The sequence below is a fragment of the Condylura cristata genome, unplaced genomic scaffold (assembly GCF_000260355.1).
Source record: "Condylura cristata isolate star-nosed mole 26May11 unplaced genomic scaffold, ConCri1.0 scaffold00004, whole genome shotgun sequence".
Taxonomy (NCBI): Eukaryota; Metazoa; Chordata; class Mammalia; order Eulipotyphla; family Talpidae; genus Condylura; species Condylura cristata.
The window spans coordinates 63,225,404-63,249,007 of record NW_004567105.1 but is presented as its reverse complement, the minus strand read 5'-3'; the positions used below and the strand labels follow the sequence as shown (position 1 = coordinate 63,249,007).

Genomic DNA, 23,604 nt, shown 5'->3' with positions numbered 1-23,604 from the left:
TTGATTGGAGAATTTAATTTATTTACATTTAAAGTATTTATTAATAAGGAGGGACTTAATTCTGTCATTTTGCCATTTTTTTTCTATGTGCTTTCTACCTTTTGTTGTCATTCATTTCCTGTACCACTGTCTACATTTGCGTTTAGTTTACTTCTTAAAATGAAATGTCTAAATTCCTTTTGTTCATGCATATTCTGTAGTTATTTTCTTTGTGACTATCATAGGATCACATTTAATAACCCAAAGTTATAAGACTCTAATTTGAATTTATACTAGCTCAACTTCAATAACATACACAAATTCTTCTCTACAACTCCATCCCCAACTCTTTTGGTTGTTGATGTCACAACATTGAATATTTATACATTGTGCCTACAAAAACATTAATCATTGTTTTATATGAATTGGTCTTTTAAATTATGTAAAGAACAAAATCTGAAGTTTCAAGTCAAAGATACAATAATACTGCTTTTTAGATTATTTAACATACATAATTTAAAAAAAACATGTTCTAAAACTACATAAAAAACAGAAAGTGAAGTCACAAAACAATAGTACAATAATACTAAATTTTAGAATTCATTACCCATGGACTTACCTGCACTTCTACATACAACCCCAAGTTCCTGTCCAGTGTCCTCCATTTTACCCTGAATGTCTCTCCTGAGCTTTTCTTACAGGGAGAGTCTAATAGTAACTAAGTCCCTCAGCTTTTGTTTATCTGAACTGTCCTATTTTTTACCTCACTGTTTTGTTGATCAGAACAGACTTGTTTTCTTTCTCACTCTTGAAGAACAGTTTAGCCAAATATAGGGTTCTTGGTTGACAATTTTTTTTCCTCGCACCTTGAATGTGTCACCCCCACTCACTTCTGGTCACCAATATTTGTGAGGAGAAATCTGCCACTAATCTTATTGAAGAGCTCTGTATGTGATGGCTCTTCTCTGGCTACTTCAAGATTCTGTCTTTGTCTTTTGAAAGCTTAATGATAATGTGTCTTGTTTTCATGTTGCTTGGAGTTCATTGAGCTTCTTGGATGTTTATACTCATGTTTTTCTTCAAGTTTGGAAAGTTTCAGCCACTATTTCATCAAATATTCTTTTTGCCTCTTTCTCTCTTATTCTCCTGGGATGGCCACAAATCCCTTTAAATTCTGTTCACTTGTTCATTCTTTCTGCTACTCATACTCAATAATTTCCATTGTCCTAGCCTTAAGTTTATATTTGCCTACTCAACCCTACCTCTATACATCTCCTGTGAATTTTTCAACTTAGTCATTGTGTTTTTCAGTTCCAGAACTTCTTTTTGGTTTCTTTTTAGTTTATTTATCCCTTATTGATATACCTACTTTGTCCAAACCAGCTTTTCTTGACTGCCTCCACATCTCCCTTAAGTTCTCTGGCTATCTTTAAGACAGTTACCTTAAATTATTTGTCTAATAGATCTTCCAGGTGTTTCCAGGGAGAGTTTCTTTTGGCTTATTTTTTTCCCTTTTATGGGCCAAATTTTCATAATTTTTTGTAGGTAGGCCTAGTGATTTTTTGTTGAAAATAGGACAATTGAATCTAATAATGTGGACCTCTGAACACTAGATTCTCCCTCTCCTCCAGAAGAATCTAATTTTATTAGATTATTGTTATTGTTATTATGGTTTTCAGCTGTGTCTGCGCCTTAACTGGAGGGCTTGATGAGGAAATACAGCAAAGGCTCTCTGCCTTTTTGTCTATATGGGTTCCCTAATAATTTTTGCTCACCCTGGCTGCTACAAGCTACGTGCAAACTGTCATTGTGTGCAAGCTGCTCTAGGAACAGATGCAAGGTCGCCTACCCAGGCAGAGTGTGGGAAGAGAGTGGCTGCTACTAAGTAAGAGCTAAAATTGACCACACTTCCCTACAACTGGCATCCAAATTCCCCTGAAAGGTACAAGTCTTTATTAGATTCCAGAGCTCCCAAATCTTTTGATCAGACAGATCCTGCCAGCGTTGTTGTGGTCTAAGTAGGGGAGAGATTCCTGCTCTTTCTGAGGTCCTCTCTGGCACAAGAGACCATTTAGCTTTTCCTTTTCATTAAAAAGCTCTATCTAAATTAGGTGTCTATCTAAATTAAGTATCTAGCAGACCCCACGTCTGCTACTAAGCCCTGAAATTGGAGTGTGTGGCAACACAAAACCTCATTATTTCTTCCACCACCAAAACCCCCCAATAGCATTTATCATCTGCATTCTGTTGTGTCCAAGCACATTACTAGTGACAGAACAGCATGGAAAGTTTCTAGATCTATAGACCCACCAGATAAAGAAACTCAGTCATTGACAGGAGGAGCTGTACCGGGTGTGTCTCTCAAGTTTGCATAAGCAAAATTTAAAAATCAGATCCATTATGCAGACCTCAACATACTGTATGTACAATGTTCCTGGCTGGAAAAGAAGAACTATATCTTTTTTTTTTTTTTTTTTTCAAATCTCTACCGTTACTTGCCTTTTTATCTCCGCCTTCTCTTTCTACAGGAAATAATTTCCTACTTCTCCACCCCAAGTTTCTACCTCCAGATCTGTTTGGTTCAGTTGCTAAGAAGCCTGACATTATCAGTATCTCTTGGAAGGAACTATTTTCTGGTGAGTTTTGTGGGTGTTTTTTTCATTACTTTATGAATCAGAGACTCAAGATATCTCAAAGCTAGAGATATAGAGACTGGGAACCCCCTGAGGGACTCAGTCCAGGAACATGTGGGTAGTCAAAACGGGATAAAGGTGTGGGAGTGGGGAAGGCTCTGCACCATGAGACCTTGATGGCAGTGAGGGGCCTCAAAGCTGGTGATAACACCTCCCAGGACTCCAGAGAGAGGAGAGAGCTTCCAAAGAGTCCAACCTTAGAAAGCAAGGATAGTTGGCTTCTGAATTATGGCTACCCTCAATGTGCTTCTCCCGCTGAGAAGCAGTTTTCATGTAACTGAATGATTAGTCCTGATATCCAAAAATTAAACCAGTGATTTCAGTCGCTTTCTGAGCTTCCACTGATAAAAGTGAGGTGTGCTGTAGTGACAAGGGAAAAGCAGAGTTGGCTGGCATCTGTGTGGCCATGAGCACAAGTGAGAATGCACATGGAATTGGTATGAGCGTTTTCTCCTCTTGGACAAACCTGAATCACCCAACCTGAATCATCAGAGGTGGGTCTGGGCTGCATATTTCTGACAGACTCCTGTGTGGTACTGAAGCCCAGTACTTGAAAGCCACTGATCCCAACCAGCATCGCAAGCAGGTGTGATTAAGCCCTGTGACTAATTACAGAACAGCCCAGAAGGCATGCTGCCCGTGAGGGACTGTGTGCAAAGACCCCAATATATGACAGTCCACAGTGGAGTGTCTTAATCCTTAGCCACGAGCAGCCAGGTAGCACAGGCTGGGTACTGAGGCAATTCCTTGCAAATAAAAGATCATGACTTCATGGAGCTTACTTTAAGGTGGAGGGTGTGTGTGTGTGTGTGTGTGTGTGTGTGTGTGCATGCACACATGTGCATGTACACGTACATAGGTAGAATATGCTTCTAGGGGTGAGTCTATGGATTTTAAAATTAAATACCGAAGAAGTTCAGTTTAAAATATGGAAGAATATCCAGAAAGTCCATTTTCTGTTCCAAATCCACCTCTGCTTTCAGAACCTGGAGATGGGGACTCCTACAGCCCTTTGAAATTGAGAAGCAGAAGTTTAAATTCCTGCAGCTATTACTTGCTTGGTGAGTTTGGGAATGATGCTTAATCTGCCCTTGCTCAAATTTCTTCCACTTGTAAAATATGTAAAGAGTTACCTCAAAATTGTTATAAGGATTAAATTTAATTATTTTGTGTCAATTTTCAGCACAGCACATAGAGCTTTAGAAGCATGCTAGTGTTTATAAGAATAATTCTTTGGGTGGGTTCATTTTTTTTTTAAGTTTTATTTTAGTTGCTACAGATTTCAGGAATCTGTGCATGGCCTGGTTTCAATTTTAGAGAAAACTGATTGAAAGGGAATGTGGCTAGGAATATCATGGGCAAATGAAAGATGACAACAAAGTCAGCAGTGAGGGTGTATGAGGCAAGAGAGTGGCAGCCGAAAGCCGCAGAGAGGCAGGACCCGAGAGCATCCCCGTGGTAGGACCTGCATGACGCAATCAGGTCAACACTGGGCATCTCTGCTGCAAGGCACTGCCTCGGCCTGGGCTGACCTGCAGCAGCTCAGCTTGGCTGATATTTTACACATAGAGAAACTGATAGATGAAGAAGTAACAAGTCCCAAATTACACAGCTTGTGAGTAGGAGGCAGGATTCAAATTCAGGTCTGTTTAGCGCCAAAGCCCTGGCCCTTAATCTTCTGAAGAGGAGGAAAGCCAGGATGAGGATGAGACCTGTGTCTCAGGGAATGGCACAGTTGACAATAACCAAAATAAGAAGTCCACCAGCTGGAGCAAGTTTCTGGGGGTGGGTTGGATGGAGGGACAGGGGTGGCACCCGCTTTACTCACTGCTTGTCTTCAGGGTCTGAGGCAGAGTCTGGTTCGTAGTAAATGCTCAGTGCATATTGCTAAATGAGTAAGTCCACTAGGAGCCAAACAGTAGGTAATGAAAAATTCAGTTCAGGTACAGGGTAGAGAGTGGGCGTAGCTTGAGGAAGCACTCACCCACAGGAAGCCCTGAATGAGGTGTGCCGCTCAGGAAGAAGCTTGGGGCAAGAAGAAAGAGATAAAAGTGAAAAGATCAGAATCCAGAAGGTGCCGGGGACGCGGACAGTGTGAACAGGGGGCGGCGGCACAGAGGAGCGGAGTAAAAAGGGAATGGTGAGACAGGAGGTACCTTCCAGAAGCCCTGGGTTTTCAGTAGAAGAAATTCACCATAGGAGAAAAATCACGGATGGGGTTGAAACTAGAAGGGAGCCATAGCAGTTTAAAGATTGGGTCCTGACGGTGGTGTGGGCAAGAGAAATTCTGGTGGGATGGCAGAGGGCAGGAGGCAGACTATGAAGAAGGCCCCAGTTAGAGCACTTGGGGCTGCAGACAACAGAAAGTGCAACTCAAATGGCTTAAAATAGGGATTTCTTCTTTCTGAAATAACTGAAAGTCAGAAAATGGGCCTTTGGGGGGCAGGTTAGGATTTGGTGTTTCTGAGATTCTGCTCAGTTTTGCCCCTGTTCTCTCAGTCTTCCGTTTCCAAGCACCAACCCTTCCCCAGACAAGCTACAACAGCCCAGGGTGCTGCCAGGGTCCCTCATGCATCTCTCTGATCAGAGAAGAGCATTCCAGAGGCCACATAGTAGAGTCCCTTGTGTATTAAATTCCAAGAGTGGGTCACGGGCTGTGCCCAGCTGCAGAGCAAGTGGGCAAAGTAAGCGACCTTGTGTTTCGCCTCCCCCTGCACATGGGGCTCGGGGGAAAGGACAGGTGGGAAGATGACTGGCATCTCCTCCCAGGAAGCATGGGAAGTGATAAGCTAGCACACAGGCTTCCAAGAAGCTGGCTACCCGGGGGAGGCCACAAATGAGGCTAGTGCTTATGAGGAGCAAAGGTATTCTCACGCCTGGATTGCAACACTTTCATCATAGTATGTCCCTTGTATGTCATCCTGGTGTTCTTTGTTTGCAGGGCAGGGAGATGACAGGTAACATGATCACCCAGTTGAACTACGTGCTGTCCACAGCCACTGCTCTGTTGACAATGAATAGTGCAGGGGACAATGAGGAAATCACCACTGATTTTGTATACGAAGAGGACAGTGAACCCTGCCGGAAAACCTCCGTGAAACAGATCGCAGCTGCGCTCCTGCCTCCGCTCTACTCCCTGGTATTCATCTTTGGTTTTGTGGGTAACATCCTGGTCGTCCTCACCCTGATAAACTGCAAAAAGCTGAAGAGCATGACTGACATCTACCTGCTCAACCTGGCCATCTCCGACCTGCTGTTCCTCCTCACCATCCCGTTCTGGGCCCATCACGCGGCAAATGAGTGGGTCTTTGGGGACGTGATGTGTAAGCTCTTCACAGGCCTGTATGACATCGGCTATTTCGGTGGGATCTTCTTCATCATCCTCCTGACGATCGACCGGTACCTGGCTATTGTCCATGCTGTGTTTGCTTTAAAGGCCAGGACGGTCAGTTTTGGGGTGGGAACAAGTGTGGTGACCTGGATGTTGGCTGTGCTCGCCTCTCTCCCGGGAATCCTCTTCACCAGGTCCCAAAAAGAAGATGATAGTTTCTCCTGTGGCCCATATTTCCCATCAGGATGGAAGAATTTCCATACAGTAATGAGGAGCATCTTGGGCCTGGTCCTGCCACTGCTTGTCATGATCATCTGCTACTCGGGAATCCTGAAAACCCTGCTGCGGTGTCGGAATGAGAAGAAGAAGCACAAGGCCGTGAGGCTCATCATCGCCATCATGATAGTGTACTTTCTCTTCTGGACTCCCTACAACATCGTCCTTCTCCTGGACACCTTCCAGGTGTCCTCTGGCCTGAGTAACTGCCAGAGCACCAGCCACCTGGACCAAGCCATGCAGGTGACGGAGACGCTCGGCATGACACATTGCTGCATCAACCCCATCATCTACGCCTTCATCGGGGAGAAGTTCAGAAACTACCTCTTTAGGTTTTTTCGAAAGCACATCGCCAAACACCTCTGCAAACAGTGTCCAGTTTTCTATAGGGAGACAGCCGATCGAGTGAGTTCCACATATACGGCATCCACTGGGGAGCAGGAGGTCTCAGCTGGCTTGTAAATGAGCAGCAGTTTATTTGTTCTCTTAAAGGGAGCTAAGAATCTATATATAATAGTAAGTCTCAAGATTTTGTTGAAGAACAGAGACCTGTGCTTTCGAAATTGCCCAAGAACCTCAGGGTTATATGTAACAAGACATAAACTTTCTTGCATAAACAGCATGTGCTCAGGGAACATTCCAGAACAATGGTGGGTAGAGACTTTGACCCTCCACCATGCTCAATTCCTGGAATATGCCACATTGCTTTGCACTAATGCTCTAGTGCATCTAATGTCCAGTCTTCATCAAGTCTTCACTTCTCTCTGGTTTGATCGATGCCTTTAAGGAAGAGCTCAGTTGGAAGTGGGGAAGAGAATGAGAGGCATGAGGGTGAGGCAAGAGGGTGAGGAGTGTCGGCCAAGTGTAAGGAGCAGGGAGGCCTGAGAACAACGAGCCTAAAAGAAGTACTGCCCTAAGCCTGTCCCCCACCCATACTTAAATCTGTAGACATCAGCAGGGTGCAAGAGCTTGGAAAGTAGCAACTGTCCAGGAGCTCTGGTTGGGCCCCATGATACCCTCCCCAGTCCATGCATGATACGCATGGGCTTTGTTGTTGTTTATCTGTAACAACCACACTCCCTACATTTGAAACCTGTTAAATATCACACCCCATTGTTCATATGCTTCTAAGGCCACACCCACCTATATTAAAACCTACAGAATTTTTGTTTATGAAATAGGTGCAATCTCATAAAATGGAAAAAATTAAAACCTGGTTTGGGCTTTTCAGAGAAAGGGGAGGGCTAGAGGTAGTGTTTATGAGAAAAGGGTGACCACTGTGGAGTCCCTCCCCTGGGGGCGGAGGGGCCATCATGGTCAGAGCACAGGAGGGTGTGAGAGCACTTCAGGGATGTTTCTAGGATCAGCTGAGAGGCCAAATTCAAAAGAACATACCTGTTGCACCCAGTGCCCTTCTGACCAGAGGCAAGGAATGCAGACTCCGGCACCTGACACCCGGGGACCTGGACATCGCACGGTTTCCCTTGTCGGCCAGGGAAGGCTTCAGAAGGAAGGAAGTGTGGACTGGGTGCGGCAGGGCTCCATCTTCTCAGGTGTATATTCTCCCAATGATTTCTCCCATGAAATTTTGAGGATAATGATGAATGTAAATACTGTTTTTGAAAAATAAAAAATATGACCTGGAAAATGACTCAATCTTGTAATGATATGGTTTTTGAAAAAGAAATGTCAGCTCTCCCATTTCCTTCCCTCGCCCTCTGGCAATGACCCTGCTGTTCTCTCTGCCTGTTGGTCTGTTCCAGAATAGCACTGTGTGTCCCCCAAGACTGCTGATTTCATTTAGCATAAGGTCCTCGAGGTTCGAGGTTCACCTGTGTCGCCACATGGTGGGGGGAGGTGATTTTTAAGGCTAATATTCCACTATACGTCTATACCACATTTTCTTTATCCATTTCTCAATATGCTCAAAATTCCTCTTAAACAAGTTGTGTTATGAATATCTGCTTAGCAATATTGTCCCTGTAAGTAAAGATACTTCATAGACTAGCTCCCACATCGTGTTCTTATCGCAATAAAAAGAATAAAAGCACTGCCCGTTTTGTTAGTCCATGGTGTGATCAATCGTCTGGTTGCTCACGACTCCCACTCCTTCCCTGTGTGATCCCATACTCTGACTTGCTGGATTTGCCACAGCGGCACACCTGTCCCACCCTAGGCACCTGAGCCGAGTCTTCACAGAGCCTCTGGCTCCCCCAGCTCAGCTCAGGACAGCTGCTCCCCAGACTCTTCAGCCAGGGGCCCTGTGAGCAGACAAGGAGATGCCAAGAGCAGAGCCGGGGCTTCGGCCACCAGCGGCCACGCGCACCAGGAAGAAGAGGCCCGTGTTTGCTGCATTAATCCACCAAGCTGCCAAGAAATGCAAATCTCACTAACACATGGTATCCAATGACCAATAGGTAAAATTCAGGAAAGTGGACATTGGTTTTTCCATCATGGATTTAACGTGGCAAGCACAAGAGGATACCATGTATCCCCTGAGAGGAGGATATGTTTGTGCCCAGCCTAGACCACCACCCAGGGGCTGGGCGGGAGGAAGGAGAGGGAGCAGCTAGAGAACACAGTATTCGTACGTCGCGACACACCATGCAGAGGTGATGTGAAAGTTTTGAAAGCAAGGTGGAACAAGCCACAAAGTCAAGAGCAATCCTCTAATGCAGTAAGAGTAACTGCAACAGGGTTTTATTGCCTTCAAAGAACTTCCAACCATCTCTGTTTCTAAAAGGAAACCCTCAAGTCTCGTTTATTCCAGGGAGGGCATCTGCGTGAGCTGTTTGTGTTAGACAGGCATCATTCTAAAGGGTGAGTCTTACAACTTGCTGGAGCTGGGGACTTGCCAACCTACCTGTGCAGGTCCCCTTGGTCCCGGTGCTCACAGCCACTGGGGAGGTTGGAGCATTTTTTGAGAAGTCTGCAGCCCCCTAGGGGTCAGCCAGGGAGGCCTCATCTTCCCACTTTTGCTTTTGCTCATTATTAAAATTGAAATGGCCCCAGCTGATATCAGTCAACAGGAAGACCACAGGCCACTGTGGAGAAACTTGCCCTGAAGGAAGAGGCGTCTGGGGCAGGAGTATGTTTCTATAGTGCAGCCCCTGAATTTAGGGGAGACCTGGCCCTGGGTGTACTGAGGGGCTGAGGGTGGGAACTTCTATTTAATTAAAACTTGGGCAGAGTGCATGTGTGAGTGCGTGCGTGTGCGTGTGCGTGTGCGTGTGTGTGTGAGAGAAAGAGAGAGAGAGAGAGAGAGTTACAAAAGGCTTGTAACAAAAGGTCTACAGCCTTGCAGCCCCCTCCTGGGACTAGTAAAATCCAAGTCAAGGATTCTGAAGAGAATGGCCTCTTCCTTGAACCGCTGGAGAAGCTCTGCCAGTTCAGCAGCCTGGTAAGCAAGTATTAGGGCACTGAACAGCCTCCTCTCACTCTGCCACCCTCCATAAAACCTCTTAATATAAACAGCTTGCAATATGAAATTCTCTCCAGTCGTCTCAGCTGGGCCCTAGGTTGGCTGGGTCCTGCAGGCAGCTGGAGCTCGTCCTGTTCTCCACACCTCCCGCACCCACCCCAGCCTTGGGTGTGATCGGCACCTCTTCTTGCACAGGGTGGGGTTGGGAAGAGGGGCGGGAGGGTTAGGAAAAGGGCGTATGCATCTTTGTCCAACTGCCCCTGCCACTGTCGACTGTGTGGGTCAGGTGGCCTAGAGGGACAGCCACACTGAAGCGTTCCCTGATGTGTGGTCACCTCAGATGCTCTTAGGGTGACAGGGGCTCCCCAGCTGCCACTTTCTAGGCATGTGAGCTCTCCCTTTGGCAAAATTTCTTCAAACCTGGCATCTCCTGGCTGCTGAAATCACCTTCCACACCAGGTGGGACCCGAAGTGGCATGTCCAGCCCAGTGACTGCCTTTGTGGACGCTTGGCCCAGAAGGACCCTTGCTGTCTCGCCACCATGCCTGTCTCCAGCACCCTCTCCTGTCTCTTCTTGCCCTGCTGAGTGGCTCTGCAGGTTAAGTGTTCCCCCAGGAGAGTACTGGCTCCCTGCCCGCAGCCTGTTCCTCTCATGACCCTCTCATAGCCCCCCGCCCCCACTTGGCTTTGGGAGCAGGGGCCCTCCTTCTTCCCATCTGGTCAGGGGTGGGAGGAGCTGGCTGGTCACCTCAGCCCAACTGGCTGGTCACTCTTAGTAACTCCTGCAGGAGGAATCTGTCTGGTGCCAGGTGTCAGTGGTTTTCTTCAGAACTGAGGGGCAATTAACACTTCTTTGTCCTCAATCTTAGCCATAGTTATCAGTTCTGGGACAACAGGAAAAGTCCCATAATATCCTGTTATGCACAGAGCTGTGGTGTGATCTGAGCCACTGGAGGTCACAGTGGACCTGCTCTGTTCCTTGACAGGGACACTAGAGGGCCACTGCACCTCCGACGGCCCTGCTCCCAGGCTGGGCACGGATCTGAAAGAAATACCCGTAACACACAGAGCAGGCTTTGCAACAAGCTTGAGGGGTTCCCAGAGTGTCTGGATATATCAAACGGTGTGATGAGTGAGGCAGCCTGCAAGTGTCCACTAGTGCGATGAATTGTATGGGGCCAGGGATGTCGGAATAAGGGTTACACTGGGAAGGGTCTAGAAGATAAGGGCAATATTGAGAAGGGTCTAGAAGACAGCGACAGGGGGAGTGAACCCATTCGCTAAGACACAGGTCGGAAGCAGAAGGTAAAGGGTATTGGATGTCATGGCAGCCACACATCGCTGTTGAGACACACAGGGACAAAGGTGACATGAGCAGGGGGCACTTTCTCCCAGGGATTCTCTTGGTGAAGTTGCCTTAGCAGCTTCCTCTCTGGCAGGCAACCAGAGCACTGACGGCAACGCCCAAACACAGTGTTCACTTCACTGGACAATGGAAAGAAGACAATACACAGTGGGGACTGTCTAGTGACAGGCTCTGTCAGATAGTGCTACAGCGTCGTGTTGAACGGAAGAAGCCAGGCACAAGAGGATGGTGTCTGTGGCATCAAAGGAGCAATGTGGTCCCCGATGACAGAAGCCTGGGAGCTCTTGCCGTGGGCAGGGTGCAAAGGCAGCTTCAGGGGTGAGAATCCCATTCCCTGTTATCTTAGTCTATGTGGTGGTGAGGTGTGTGCTCATCACAACCCAGCCTCATGGAATTAAGCCCAATTTTAAAAAATCAATTAAGGTAATACATTTAGAAAGAAAATAACATGGGGAAATTTCTACCCTGTAATCTTTGCAAACAACAACAACAAAATCTACACAATAACATGGGGAAATTTCTACCCTGTAATCTTTGCAAACAACAACAACAAAATCTACACAATAACATGGGGAAATTTCTACCCTGTAATCTTTGCAAACAACAACAAGAACAAAATCTACACATGTTACTCACAATTCATCAAAAGCGCACAGGGAAAGGTCTGGGTTGAAATGCATTGTGGGTCAAGAAGGATGGTGTGAGATTGTGGAAAGGGGCTTGAGGTTTATCTACTTTCTATTTTCTGGTTGTTGTTTTTTTCTAACTTCAGACAATGTGTTTGTTTCATTTTATAACATTTGCTTTTAAGACATTCCTTTACAGGTGACAAAAGCTGGTTTTGCAGCGTTTCTTACTGTTGGCCGGGGCAGCCCAGTGACCACCGACTGAGTCGCAGGCATTTCAGGTGAGCGGCTCTGTGGCAGGGCTTCAGCGCAACGTGCGTGCGCAATGATCGCGTGGATGCCAAGAAGGAGACTGACCTTCGCCTGGGTGGTCTCCATCCACTGGCGATGCCGGGTTTAGTGCAGGAACTGCGTGGGGGAAGCAGCCCTTGGGGCGTTGGAGTGGCATCCAAGCCTGGGGCAGCAGGTGAACGCTGGCCGCTGGCCGGAGCCGCGAAGAGGACTGGGAGGAGAAGCCTCCAGGAGCTCGCTTTGCACAGAGGAGAGCAAGCCCTGCAAACAGGGCGGGGCAAAAGGGGAAGAGAAGCAGAGACACGAACCTAAGTCACAGCAGGACAAACTGTGGGTTTGTTGTTGCTCAGGCTATTGCTTCATTGATTAGACGCTAAAAAGTCTCCGTGGCCCTGGCTTCCTCCTGCATCCTTGAGAGGAACTCCTAACCCAAGAGTCACTGAACTCACCTCTGGACCCAGAAAACTGGGGGCAAACAGTGGACCTTGCTGAGTTGCTCTCACCTCTTCAACCTATGAAGCCTCGTCCTCAGCAGCGGGCATTTTCAGAACCAACTTAGCCACGAAGTCACTGAGTATTTAAGGAGGGAGCTGCCTGCGGGAAAATGGAGTCTCAGAGGGAAGTACCTTGCGAAGGCACCCACCCCCCAGTCAGCCAGTCTGATGCCTCCTGCGTGCTGGGCTACTCCACGCTGCCCTCTGGGGGTGAGCGCGCCAGCAGGTCCTCACGCAGAACAGGGCATTGCCCAGCTCCACTTGGAGGAAAGAAGAGGCAACCATGTCACTTACAGAAACAGGAGAGTTGTCCAGCCACACCTGAGGTGTGCACACGTGTCTTGTCTGGGAACACAAGGCCATTCTTCAAAACATCAACACTGTGTTTAGGTCCCTGGTTTAAGGGGAATTTAATATCAGTTTTCTTGCTACCCATCTTGTGAATGCTTCCTAGAGCACAATTACTACCCCGCTGCCTCAGTGGCCAAGGGAGACACAAGTGTCTGCAAGAGACTCTGCACATATTACATCATTTCATCTTGGCCACAGACCTCTCAGGTAGGTTTGTGTTTGGGTGTTTTTGATTTTTTTTTTTTTTTTTTGCTTCCATTTTACAGATACGAAAACAAAGGAAAGTTCTGTGACTTGTGCAGACTAAGGCAGTAGTGAAGCTCAGGCTCAAAACCCACAGCATGACTGCAGAGTCCTATTCTTAATCGTTGCCTCTCTAGCATGTGTCAAGATTCACATTCCGAGATCTGATGACCAGCACTGAGGCTCTCTTGTAACACAAACCTCTGCCCCTTGATGGGTGGTTCTTGGCCACATGGCAATTTCTGTGCTTCTCTGACTTCCCGGGAGTCATTTCCTCCTATTCGTGAAGCTCCAGTCATCAGTTTCACCCTTTCAAGTTCCAGTTGCTTGATGTTACTCTGATCTAGACAAGGACTAGAATTTTAAAAAGTAAACTAACAAGGAATTAGTGACCAAGTAACCGACAACTTGATGTTTATTAAGAGATGATGTGTTCAGCTGTGATGTGCATGTCTCACGTACCCTTCCAGGAGGCGGCCCGTCCACCCTGCAGGTGGAAGGGCTGAGGACAGAGCAGTTCTATTGGCAGGAGCCACAGCTCAGCCCCCCCGTGTTAGATGCTCCCAATTGTCTATCATCCCTTAGATCTCACACTCTTGTCCTAGAGCAGAGGAAACCGAAACTCCCAGAGGGCCCTCTTGTGGTTCCAGAGTTCTTGTGTTCTCAGCTTTACTGTCCAATATTTTAAGTTATTAGATAACTAACCAACCACGTGAATGCTTTCTTCAGTCTGTCATTGCCCATTTCACACTGGAAGTTTTTCAGAGCTCTGGGTAGGTCGTATCCAGGGAGTTAGGCTCTCAGCTGCCTGTCCAGCTGGCACAGGGCAAACTCTCTTAAGTGCCTACTAGTTTGGAAGGCTGAAAAAGAGTGAGTTGGTAGAGTGAACATTTGTAATGGTGTGTCCCCTGGAGATACCTGATCCAGAGAAAGATGGGCAGTGTACCAGCTCCCGGTGAGCCTGTAGTTAAAGCCCTTGGGACAAACCCCAATGCAGGGTGCCGGGAGAAGTTGCCACAGGAGTGGGGATGTGTATGAGCTGCAGGGAGAAGAGGGGTGTGAGGAGAGGGTGAAGGGGAGCCTAGAGCGAACCAAGTGTTGCTCTCTCAATTTAAAGTGGGATTGGGTTGACTTTCACTGAGGATAAGTAGTAAGAGAATCAGAATGTCTCATACAGTACACTCCTGAGAGACTTCTCAATGCCGTTTCCATTTGATAGCGCATGGCTAGCACAAATGATTAGCCTCTTGGATCATTACTAACCTCTTGGAGAGCAGGGTCTTGCAGACAAATTTGCAGTAAGATTTTGACAAAATGGCTATAAATGTTCTTCCAGCTCTACTCTCCTTCACTTCTTTCTACTTTCTAGCAGGCTCTAGGTTGAACAGAGAACCAAAGGAAATAATGCAACCAGAGAAATTCATGAAGACTTCAGGCCAGAGATTGTCTAGCCTATTTAAAAAGTTCAAAAGAGATGTTTCTTCTTTTTTTTTTCTGCCATTACCTTATGCATGAAGTCTCCGCCTCCCCTTTCAGAGAACTATACGTTTCCTATTTTGTCTGTGTATTTGATTTGCACAGCTGAGTTGGTCAGAGGAGCTGAACATCATTTCCCCCTGCAAGAAATTCTGCTGGTAAGTCTACTCAGCCACTCTGCCTCTTAGCTGCTCTCTGTGATGATAAAAGCAAACCCATGGAAGACACTTGGCAAAGACTAGGTGCCCAGGGAACTATCTCAAAATGTAATCTCTTAAAACAATTAATTTTTGAGATAAGGATTTGAGTCAGAATGTTGAATGAGCATCAGACTGTGATAAGATCAAAGATAGAGATGAGACTATGAATGAAAGATGTTAAAGGGATTGATATCATCATTTAAGACTCCACCTTTTGAAAGAAAGATGTTCAGAAAGAAGATTTTTGATGAAATCTTGGTTAAAAAAAAAATGATGTCCTCAAAATTTTCTCTAGGGCTGGCTGGTTGGTTGATTGATTTTTTCCCAAGAAAGAGGGAAGCCTTAAAAAATGTCCAATTAATATCAAAATAGAAATAACAAAATTTGCCTTTATAAGTTAACTCTGATGAGACATTTTCCACTTGGCCACCTCTGTTTGTGGCAGCTCTTATTCACAACAACTCAGGACTATAAACAAACTGCAAGGAAATGTGAGGCAGCATTGGGAGGTGAGCACTGACCACAGGCTTCCCTGATGCCTGGGCATCATTCGACTACCTGGGGGTCCAGGTGGCTGGCTCTGCTCTGGAGTTCTTAGGAGTGAGACAGGGGAAGTGGTAGAGAGGAGGGCAGGCTGCCTCATTCACTAGCTGTCACTAGGCAAGTTACTCATCCTCTGTGCCTTGAGGTCCTTAGCTGTAAAATGGGGAGAATAATATGATCTGTCTTATAGAGTCACCTTGAGGATTAGTTGGGTGAATAAGTGTGAAGCTTAGACCTGTGGTTGGAAAGCCGAGTGCCTTTGGAAATTAGTTTGCTTGGAGCACACATATGAGGATGTTCTTGCTGCCTCTGGTGAGGGACCTGGGGACAGAAGTGGTCACTTCCGCACAGATTGTAAGACAGTGTGGGGCTTGAAATTACATTGGTTAAAGGATGCACTCAAGAACTGCCCCAACAGTCAGACTCCACCTAGTGAGCTGAGAAGCTGGTAGCAGCCCACCCTGCACTCCAAAGGGTGCATTTCATTTAGCAAAAGGGGAAAAAATAGAGTTCAGTTAAACGTGGAAATCTATGTTTCCATTCTAAGACCTGTCAACCTTAAAGATGGTTTACATTCACAGTGGATGGCCAAATACATTTCCCTTTAAAAGAGGAATTTTTTTCTTTTAAAGATTTATGTATACAGAACTGGGGTACAGGCCAGAGGTGCAGGGGTGGTGAGAGGATTCACCAGAGACAGAGTGGAGAACAGAACAGGCAGACAAAGTACACAGCTGAGGGGAGCAGCAGGTGAGACAAGAGAGGTCTGTTGCACCTCTGTGGCCTGGGATCAAACTTGCACTGAAGTGGCTGAGGCTAGCTTGCAGCACTGCATCCTAACCTGTTGCACCACCAGGGAGGGCCAAAAAAGGATTTCTTTATTAAAGATCACTTTTCCTTTATTCAGAGGGTGGAACAAGATGGATAATCAAATACCAACTACAACTGATTTCGATTATTATGGTTTTAATCCAGAAGAACCCTGCCTAAAAGCCTCCGTGAAACAGATCGCAGCTGCGCTCCTGCCTCCACTCTACTCCCTGGTATTCATCTTTGGTTTTGTGGGTAACATCCTGGTCGTCCTCACCCTGATAAACTGCAAAAAGCTGAAGAGCATGACTGACATCTACCTGCTCAACCTGGCCATCTCCGACCTGCTGTTCCTCCTCACCATCCCGTTCTGGGCCCACTATGCGACAAATGAGTGGGTCTTTGGGGACGTGATGTGTAAGCTCTTCACAGGCCTGTATCACATCGGCTATTTCGGTGGGATCTTCTTCATCATCCTCCTGACGATCGACCGGTACCTGGCTATTGTCCATGCTGTGTTTGCTTTAAAGGCCAGGACGGTCAGTTTTGGGGTGGGAACAAGTGTGGTGACCTGGATGTTGGCTGTGCTCGCCTCTCTCCCGGGAATCCTCTTCACTAGGACCCAAAAGGAGATTTCTCATTACACATGCAGCCTTCACTTCCCACCCAATAAGTTTCACTTCTGGAAGATGTTCACTGCGTTGGAGACACTCATCTTGGGCCTGGTCCTGCCACTGCTTGTCATGATCATCTGCTACTCGGGAATCCTGAAAACTGTGCTGCGGTGTCGGAACAAGAAAAAGCACAAGGCCGTGAGGCTCATCGTCGCCATCATGATAGTGTACTTTCTCTTCTGGGCTCCCTACAACATTGTCCTTCTCCTGAACACCTTCCAGGAGTCCTCTGGCCTCAACAACTGCAGTGACTCTAATAGGCTGGATCAGGCCATGCAGGTGACAGAGACGCTCGGCATGACACATTGCTGCATCAACCCCATCATCTACGCCTTCATCGGGGAGAAGTTCAGAAGCTACACCGCAAGGTTCTTCCAAAAGCATATCACCAAGAGGCTCTGCAAGCACTGTCCAATCTTCCAGCAAGAGGCTCTGGAGCAGTCAAGCTCCATTTACAGCCAATCCTCGAAGGTGGAAATATCCATAGGCTTGTGACCTGCGCTTGCTTCTTAGGCACAGCCTGGGACAATTCTTTTTGAGAAAGGAACTTACTGTCTGACAGGTTCTGAGATTCATCCAGCTACTTTAAGTGTATTCGTTATTTGAATTCAGCATTGATTCTGGAAACCCTGATCACTGTAGCATCTCTCTCTTCCATGTATATTAACTTATTGGCAAAGTCTCTTTTTGCTGCCAAAGTTCATTATTTTGTTTAAAATCCTCAGAGACTTGCTGATTCATGAGTTGGATGAGCAGGAGTATCAAAATTAATCAAGAGGCATGTTGGCAGTTTCTGACCAACTCTAGACCATCACCATCCTGGTGATTCCTGTGAAATCAATGTACGCATTGCAAATGTGCTTGTCTTGTGGAAAAAAGAGATAATGTGGTCAGTTACACAATGGCATCGTGCACAATGGCAATGTGCACACAGCTGTGGGTGTCTGGGACCTGGTGAGCTGGTGAGAGCCCGAGGCCTGGCCAGCACTGACAAACTGGAGGAGAGAGAAGCTGAGCTCAGGCTTCAGGAGCTGGGCACAGAAAGACCCACAGATGATAGGAACTGGGCCGGGAGGCAGGAACAGGCTGAATTGTGAGGAGCCTTGGTGGCGTTACTGGTGAAAGTCTGTCACAGAGTAGGAGGTCCTGGCCAGGCTGCAGAAAGCTCATTTCAGGGCATGACCTGGGAAGGTGAGCGTTTAGTGCAAGGAAACTAGCATCAAGCCATCAGGGCAGAGGCCCTGGGGTGGGAGCAAGGGCTGTCTCCTCACCTTTGGGGTGAGAGTCAGCAGAACCTGGGGCGGACTGGGGTTGAAAGTGAGGAGCAGAGGAGACTCAGAGAGCGCTCCCAAGCTTCAAATGTGCAGGCTAGAGATGGTCTAAGGAGACTGAGAAAGAGGAGGAGGGTTAGAGCCAAAATGGGGGGGGGGGGCTGGCAGAGGAAGGCCGTTTGTAAGCTTGACACGGGCCCATGCAGACAGGCTCTGGGCCATCTGCCCTGCCCTCAGAGTCCTGCTTCTTGTTCCCTCAGTGACTAGCTTCTCCAGGGGCCTGGGGGGTGGGAGGGTTGGGGGCCTCAGAGACTGAGGGACCAATGCAGAGCTTGAGCTCTGGGAACACTGAGAGCTCAGAGCTGAGACCTGGTTGAGGGTTACAAAATCAGAGAAAATCCAGAGCTTAGGCCCCCAGAGGCAGAGAAGCTCTGGTGACTGCCCTGGGCGCACTGCCGTTGACCCGTCTCCTTCTGGATTTAAGTTAGAGCTGGCAAAGGCCAGGAGATTCACATTCATTTAGAAACAGGCTACCTGAAGACTCATGAGATATGAAAAATTCAGTTTTCCAACCTGCTTGTTTCAGGGTGAGTGTAGGAGATTTAGATCCCCCTCTTCCAGAGGTCTTTCAGACAAATCAAACCCAAACATTAAGGGATGCCAGAGGGCTTTTCAGAGACAAATCAAACCCAAACATCAAGGAATGCTTTTGTTTCAAAGAGAGAGTTATGCTTGTGTGTGTGTGCAGTTGCTACTTTTATTTGGCAGTAGCTGAGATTGTTTCAGATTTGGGGGTAGAGAAGACCATTGTAGTAAAGATTAGGTGGGGAAGGTAAAGGAGTGAAAAATCACGCAGAAAATTAAGGTGTCAGAATACGAATAGGCACTGCTTATTTTGTCACGTTCTGAAATATGTAATTTTGAGGGTTGTGGTGTCAGTGGGAAGCAGGTGTCAGCCTTTTCTTTTGCTCTTAACATTGTTGCAGTGTTTAAGTAGCATGCGATCTTGGCTCTAGTCAATTCAAAGACAATCTGATAACCTTGTGTACATACATGTACATGCACATGCATAATGTTAATACAAGAATAGTCTTATATATATATAATATATATAAATATATATATATATTTATATTTACAAAGTGCTTGAAAGAAAATATGTCTCTAATAAAACCCACCCTCTAACATAACTGATTGTATTCTTGTCCTTTTACTCCAGTACATTTAGAGAAGAGTATTAAAAGGGTAAGGGCATTTTGAAAGTAGATTTTGGGGACATTTTCATATACACGTATACTGAAAATTATATTTCCGTGTTAATGCTGAGCATTTGATTTTTTAGTTTTTGATTAAATTAAATTAAATTTTTAATTATTGTTTTAATGCTGAGCATTTGAGTATATTTTCTTTTTAATGCTGAGTATTGTGATTTTCAAAGCGGAACCTCTCCCAAGTTCAGATGGCCAAGAGAATTTGTATTTAAAGATGCTGCCTACAAAGGTGGAATTTTTTAATCACTGACTGCCCAAAATTTTAAATCTCAGATTTAACTCTATTACTCAAACCAAAGAGTTGACTTTTCTAAAAAGAAAAACCCGGTGTGTTTAAGGGTAGGTCAAGGGATAGCATTTGAAGAGACACAGACCAGCGTCCCTGGCCCTGAGTCCTCAGCTACAGATACACAGGCTTAACGATGAGGCTGGTGGCACTCAAGGTTGGTTTTCTTTCCACTAAAATTCCTCCCTAAGCCCTTCCTGGTGGCACAGCGGGTTAGGACGCAGCACTGCAAGCTGGCCACAGCTGCCTCATTGCAAGTTCGATCCTCGGCCCTGGAGGTGACCCACATGGCGCGCAGACCTGTCTCACCTGCTGCCCCCCTCAGCAGTGTACTTTGTCTGTTCTGCTCCCCACTCCATCTCTGGTGAATCCTCTTCCTGCCCCTAGACCTCTGGCTTGTACCCAGTTCCGTGTGCATAAATAAACCTTAAAAAAAATCCCTCCCTAAACTTGGCTGTAATGGCAAGACTAACAACAGCCATCATTTGAATCTCTGTGCTGTGATTCCTCCCTGCTGGGAAAGGAGAGAGCTCTGGCCCAGACAGCCTTCCAGGCCCACTCCTCCAGCTGGGCTCTCACTTCCAAGTGGGGTCCACTTGGACGTGAGAAATCAAGGATGTGGGAGCTGCCCTCTGTTCACATGCTGTCTCCAGAGCAGTCTGGAAGGTCTGCCTTCCAGCTCCTCTGCCAAAAGGAGGCTTGCACCCAGGAGGCCCAGGAGGGAGTGTGGGTGGGAGCTGGGGAGAGTAGAGGGAAGAGCCAGGGCGGTCTGCTCATGAGGTGAAGCCACCCTGCTGGCCCAGCAGTCTTGAAGCACAGCCTGCCCTCTTTCCAGCTCAGGAAACGCAGCCAATGTCAACCTGGAGAAGAAGCTGCCCAGGTGATGCAGCCTGTCTCCCCTCCCCCTGAACCCCTCCCTGGACAGCTCCCTTGCCTGACTCTCCCAGTCCTCACTCCAGGAGGCCTCCACCCTGCCTGTCACAGCCCGCAGGTTCCCATGCCCTTCCTCATACCCCATGAAGGCAACCCTCTGCCTCAACCCAGATCCCTGCCCGATAAAGTGGAAGCCAAGGAAAATGTCCCCAGCAGGGAGAAGATGCGCATTCATGCAGTTACCATGTTTAAGCTGTAGGTAGTCCAAGGGTTAAACGCATCGGGATTTCCAGCAGGGCGATAATTTCACAAGGCACTTGTTTTGGACAGGCTCCCTGCTTTCCAGGGTTAGGCTTCTCAAGGAAGGCGCAAGACTTAACCTCAGAAGACGGAGCCTGTGACAGGTGGGGGAGGGTGGCAGGGCAGTGGGTACTCCCTCACCGTGAGCCAGCACCATCTCACCCCGGGATGTGGAGAAAGTGCGGGCCACCACCCTCAGGGCTGGGGAGGACAGAAGAGGCCAAAGCAGGAAAGCATTTCCATAGCATCTTTGCTTTTAAATAAAATCCATTTCCCAAGACATTACAGTTTTCTGTATTTTTACAAGTCTGACTCATTTCGCGCCCTGGCGTTACCTCTTTATCTGTTCTGTATTATTGTGATTATGTCATATTTCAAGAGCTTACGCGTATGTCTTTTTCATAAGGGGTAACTGGTTTTTCAAAGGGCACATTTCACCAAAGGCGCTGGGAGCCGCGGAAGCCGTGACCAGCCTGGGGCTCTACTGCCCCCCTGTGGCCACACTAGCAACCAGCAAGGGTGTTGGTCAGCTGGTCTTGACCTCAGCGAACGCAGGGGCAGGAGGGTGCATTGTTGCATTCAGCGGTTTAAAGCTGTGTCTGTTGGCATCAGCCCTGTTGTGGACAGAAGTGTCTCCACAGCGGCCCAGGGTGAATGCCACACAACCCTTCGTGGTTGTTTCTGTGCCTGTGGTGAATGAAGGGTCCTGGCTCATCTTGCAAATTGCTATACTCAGAACCTTGCCAGGTCAGGTTTTTTGAGAAAGCATTTGTAATAATCCCTTCCCACCTCTCTGTGTGTGCTCCCTCGGGGTGCAAGTTCCAGGGGTAGGTGGTGTAGGAGGTTTTCTTTCCAGTCCTGGTCTCCTTTTAGCATTACTGTCATAGCTTCCTTTGAGTCACACGCCGGGCGTCGTGGAAAGATTGTGGGGGCACAGTCAGCCCACCCCCTCGGCTGCCCCGGAAGCGCAGAATCTGATGCAAGCCGTGTGGGCGGCCGTGTCCTCGTGTCCTCGGCCACGCCAAGCTGTTGCGTCATGTCTGGGCGGCCAGTTGCGAGCCCCTGGGGGAGGGGCCTCCTGGTCCCCACCCACGTCCATCATGAAAGTGGGGCCCGGGATTCATGGACCTGCCCTCAAGTCCCTGGCTTTCTGTTGCTGAAGTCAAGCCACCTGGGGCGTTTTTCAAACAGCAACACCTGAGTGCCAGTCCCGCCACTCAGCTACCAATGATCCCTCTACCAGTGGGGCCTGTGGTTTGACTTCTGAAGGGTTCCCAAGTGATTCTATGTGCCGCCAAGTTGAAACGGAACGTTTCCCTGCAGAATGCGATCTCTGTCTTCCGCCAGGTTGGTTTTGAAAGCGTATGAATCGACTTAATTGGCAACGTAACATGGCTGTGTTTAAGGTTCCAAGTATTTCTACTTTCATTTCTGGTTTTGAATTATGCTGGGCCATTCCACTCCAAGGGAAAATTAAATAAAAGTGGGGTATCTGACACCCATGCTGAGCTGAGTGTCTTCAAGTTTGAAAGAGAACAAATCTCACGGGTAGAAAAGGTTTGTTTTGAGCTACTTAATTTCTGTTCCTTTTCTCCTCAATAAACAAAAAAGCAAGTGGTCTGTTGCTTTAAAGGGATATAGATTTCGCTTATGTTAGCAAAAGAACTTCCCTGTATTCTCTCATCCACCCTCCACCCATAACCATCTTCCCTCTAACTGCTTCGGTAACACATCATCTTTGGGAGACTGGAAAACTCTGGGAGTTCACATCAGCCCTGGGCAAGGCAAGGAGAATTCTGCAGAGAAGAACAAAGGCACTTTGAAGATAGCAATAGTTCATCCTTCCACTGAAATTCCTCCATTGAGGTTTATGTCTACTAATTTGTACCCTTCGGAAATCCCTTTCAAGCCCACGCGATGAGAGAGAGAGGTTGCATCTGTTCTCCTGAAATTCACTATTTAGAGAGCAAGGCAGGCGTTCACTAAGCAAAGCTACGTGGCTTTTGAAAAGTGCTGGCGACAGGTCCGGGAAGGAGAGTGGCCCTCCCAGCTCAAGCATGGGGGGACCGGAGCCTGGAGGGGACAGTGGAGTAAGGGCTGCTTAGAAGCCCCTAGGTGGGATGCAAGAGGAGCCATTACGCAAGTGCACGAACAGGGCAAGAGGGGCCAGGTGCCTGAGGTGCTTCAGCAGGGACAGACCATGAGAGTGTGGCTGAGGACTCCCCCAGAGGGACATAAGGAGCAGTGACCAGCGGAGAGGACAGGACTGGACCAGGAGCGTGCCCTCCAGCCTGCCTGGGGCCAACACTCCCTCCCTGTGAATTGCAAAGCTTCGTGTCGGCAGAGCGGGGCATCTCCCTATCTCAGTGCCCAAGTGCACAATGATGTGTGATTCTACGTGCCTGGTTTATGCATCAGTTCAGCAAGTTTTGACTTTGCTTGCACAGCACGGGCAGGCTCACTGTCATTCTCTAGCAGACAAAGGGGAGTCGCTGAGCCCTCGGCGGATTTTTCAGGCTTCAGTGCTCTCGGGGAACCAGACCACAGGCATACCGGGCAGGGAGGCTGGCATGCAGGGACCATGCACTGCCAGGCGGTGGGTGCTGGGAGGCAGGCAAGTGAGCCTCCCACCCCCACCCACCCCCGGGACCCTTTTACTCTTTCTCAGCTCTCTCCGGCACCCTCTGGTGGTCTCCTTAGCCCCCTCAGTTTCTCGTGGCCAGGTGATGCTGCTTTATAGCACTGGCCTCCTGGCTCAAGTGTGCCCGGTGATGCACGTGTGCCCACCACCTCCAGGTGTCCACAGTCAGGCACGCGTGCCCGCACTCT

General features: G+C 47.7%; 2 protein-coding genes across 3 annotated transcripts; both read left to right on the top strand.

The window, feature by feature from the left end:
• The first annotated feature begins 2,566 nt into the window (after nucleotides 1-2,566).
• On the top strand, nucleotides 2,567-7,917 carry CCR2 (chemokine (C-C motif) receptor 2). 2 transcript variants are annotated; one of them, XM_012720693.1, is made up of 2 exons: nucleotides 2,567-2,615; nucleotides 5,614-7,917. In XM_012720693.1, the coding sequence occupies exon 2, from the start codon at nucleotides 5,623-5,625 to the stop codon at nucleotides 6,739-6,741; it is 1,119 nt and encodes a 372-aa protein (XP_012576147.1). In that variant the 5' UTR covers nucleotides 2,567-2,615; nucleotides 5,614-5,622; the 3' UTR covers nucleotides 6,742-7,917. The 2 variants fall into 2 exon arrangements, with proteins under 2 accessions (XP_012576147.1, XP_012576146.1); XM_012720692.1 differs by lacking the exon at nucleotides 2,567-2,615 and adding an exon at nucleotides 3,682-3,733.
• An 8,293-nt stretch (nucleotides 7,918-16,210) lies between these two features.
• Nucleotides 16,211-18,152, top strand: CCR5 (chemokine (C-C motif) receptor 5). The gene has a single exon (XM_004676241.2). It carries the CDS (start codon nucleotides 16,211-16,213, stop codon nucleotides 17,267-17,269), a length of 1,059 nt encoding a protein of 352 aa, XP_004676298.1. The 3' UTR covers nucleotides 17,270-18,152.
• Nucleotides 18,153-23,604: the final 5,452 nt, after the last annotated feature.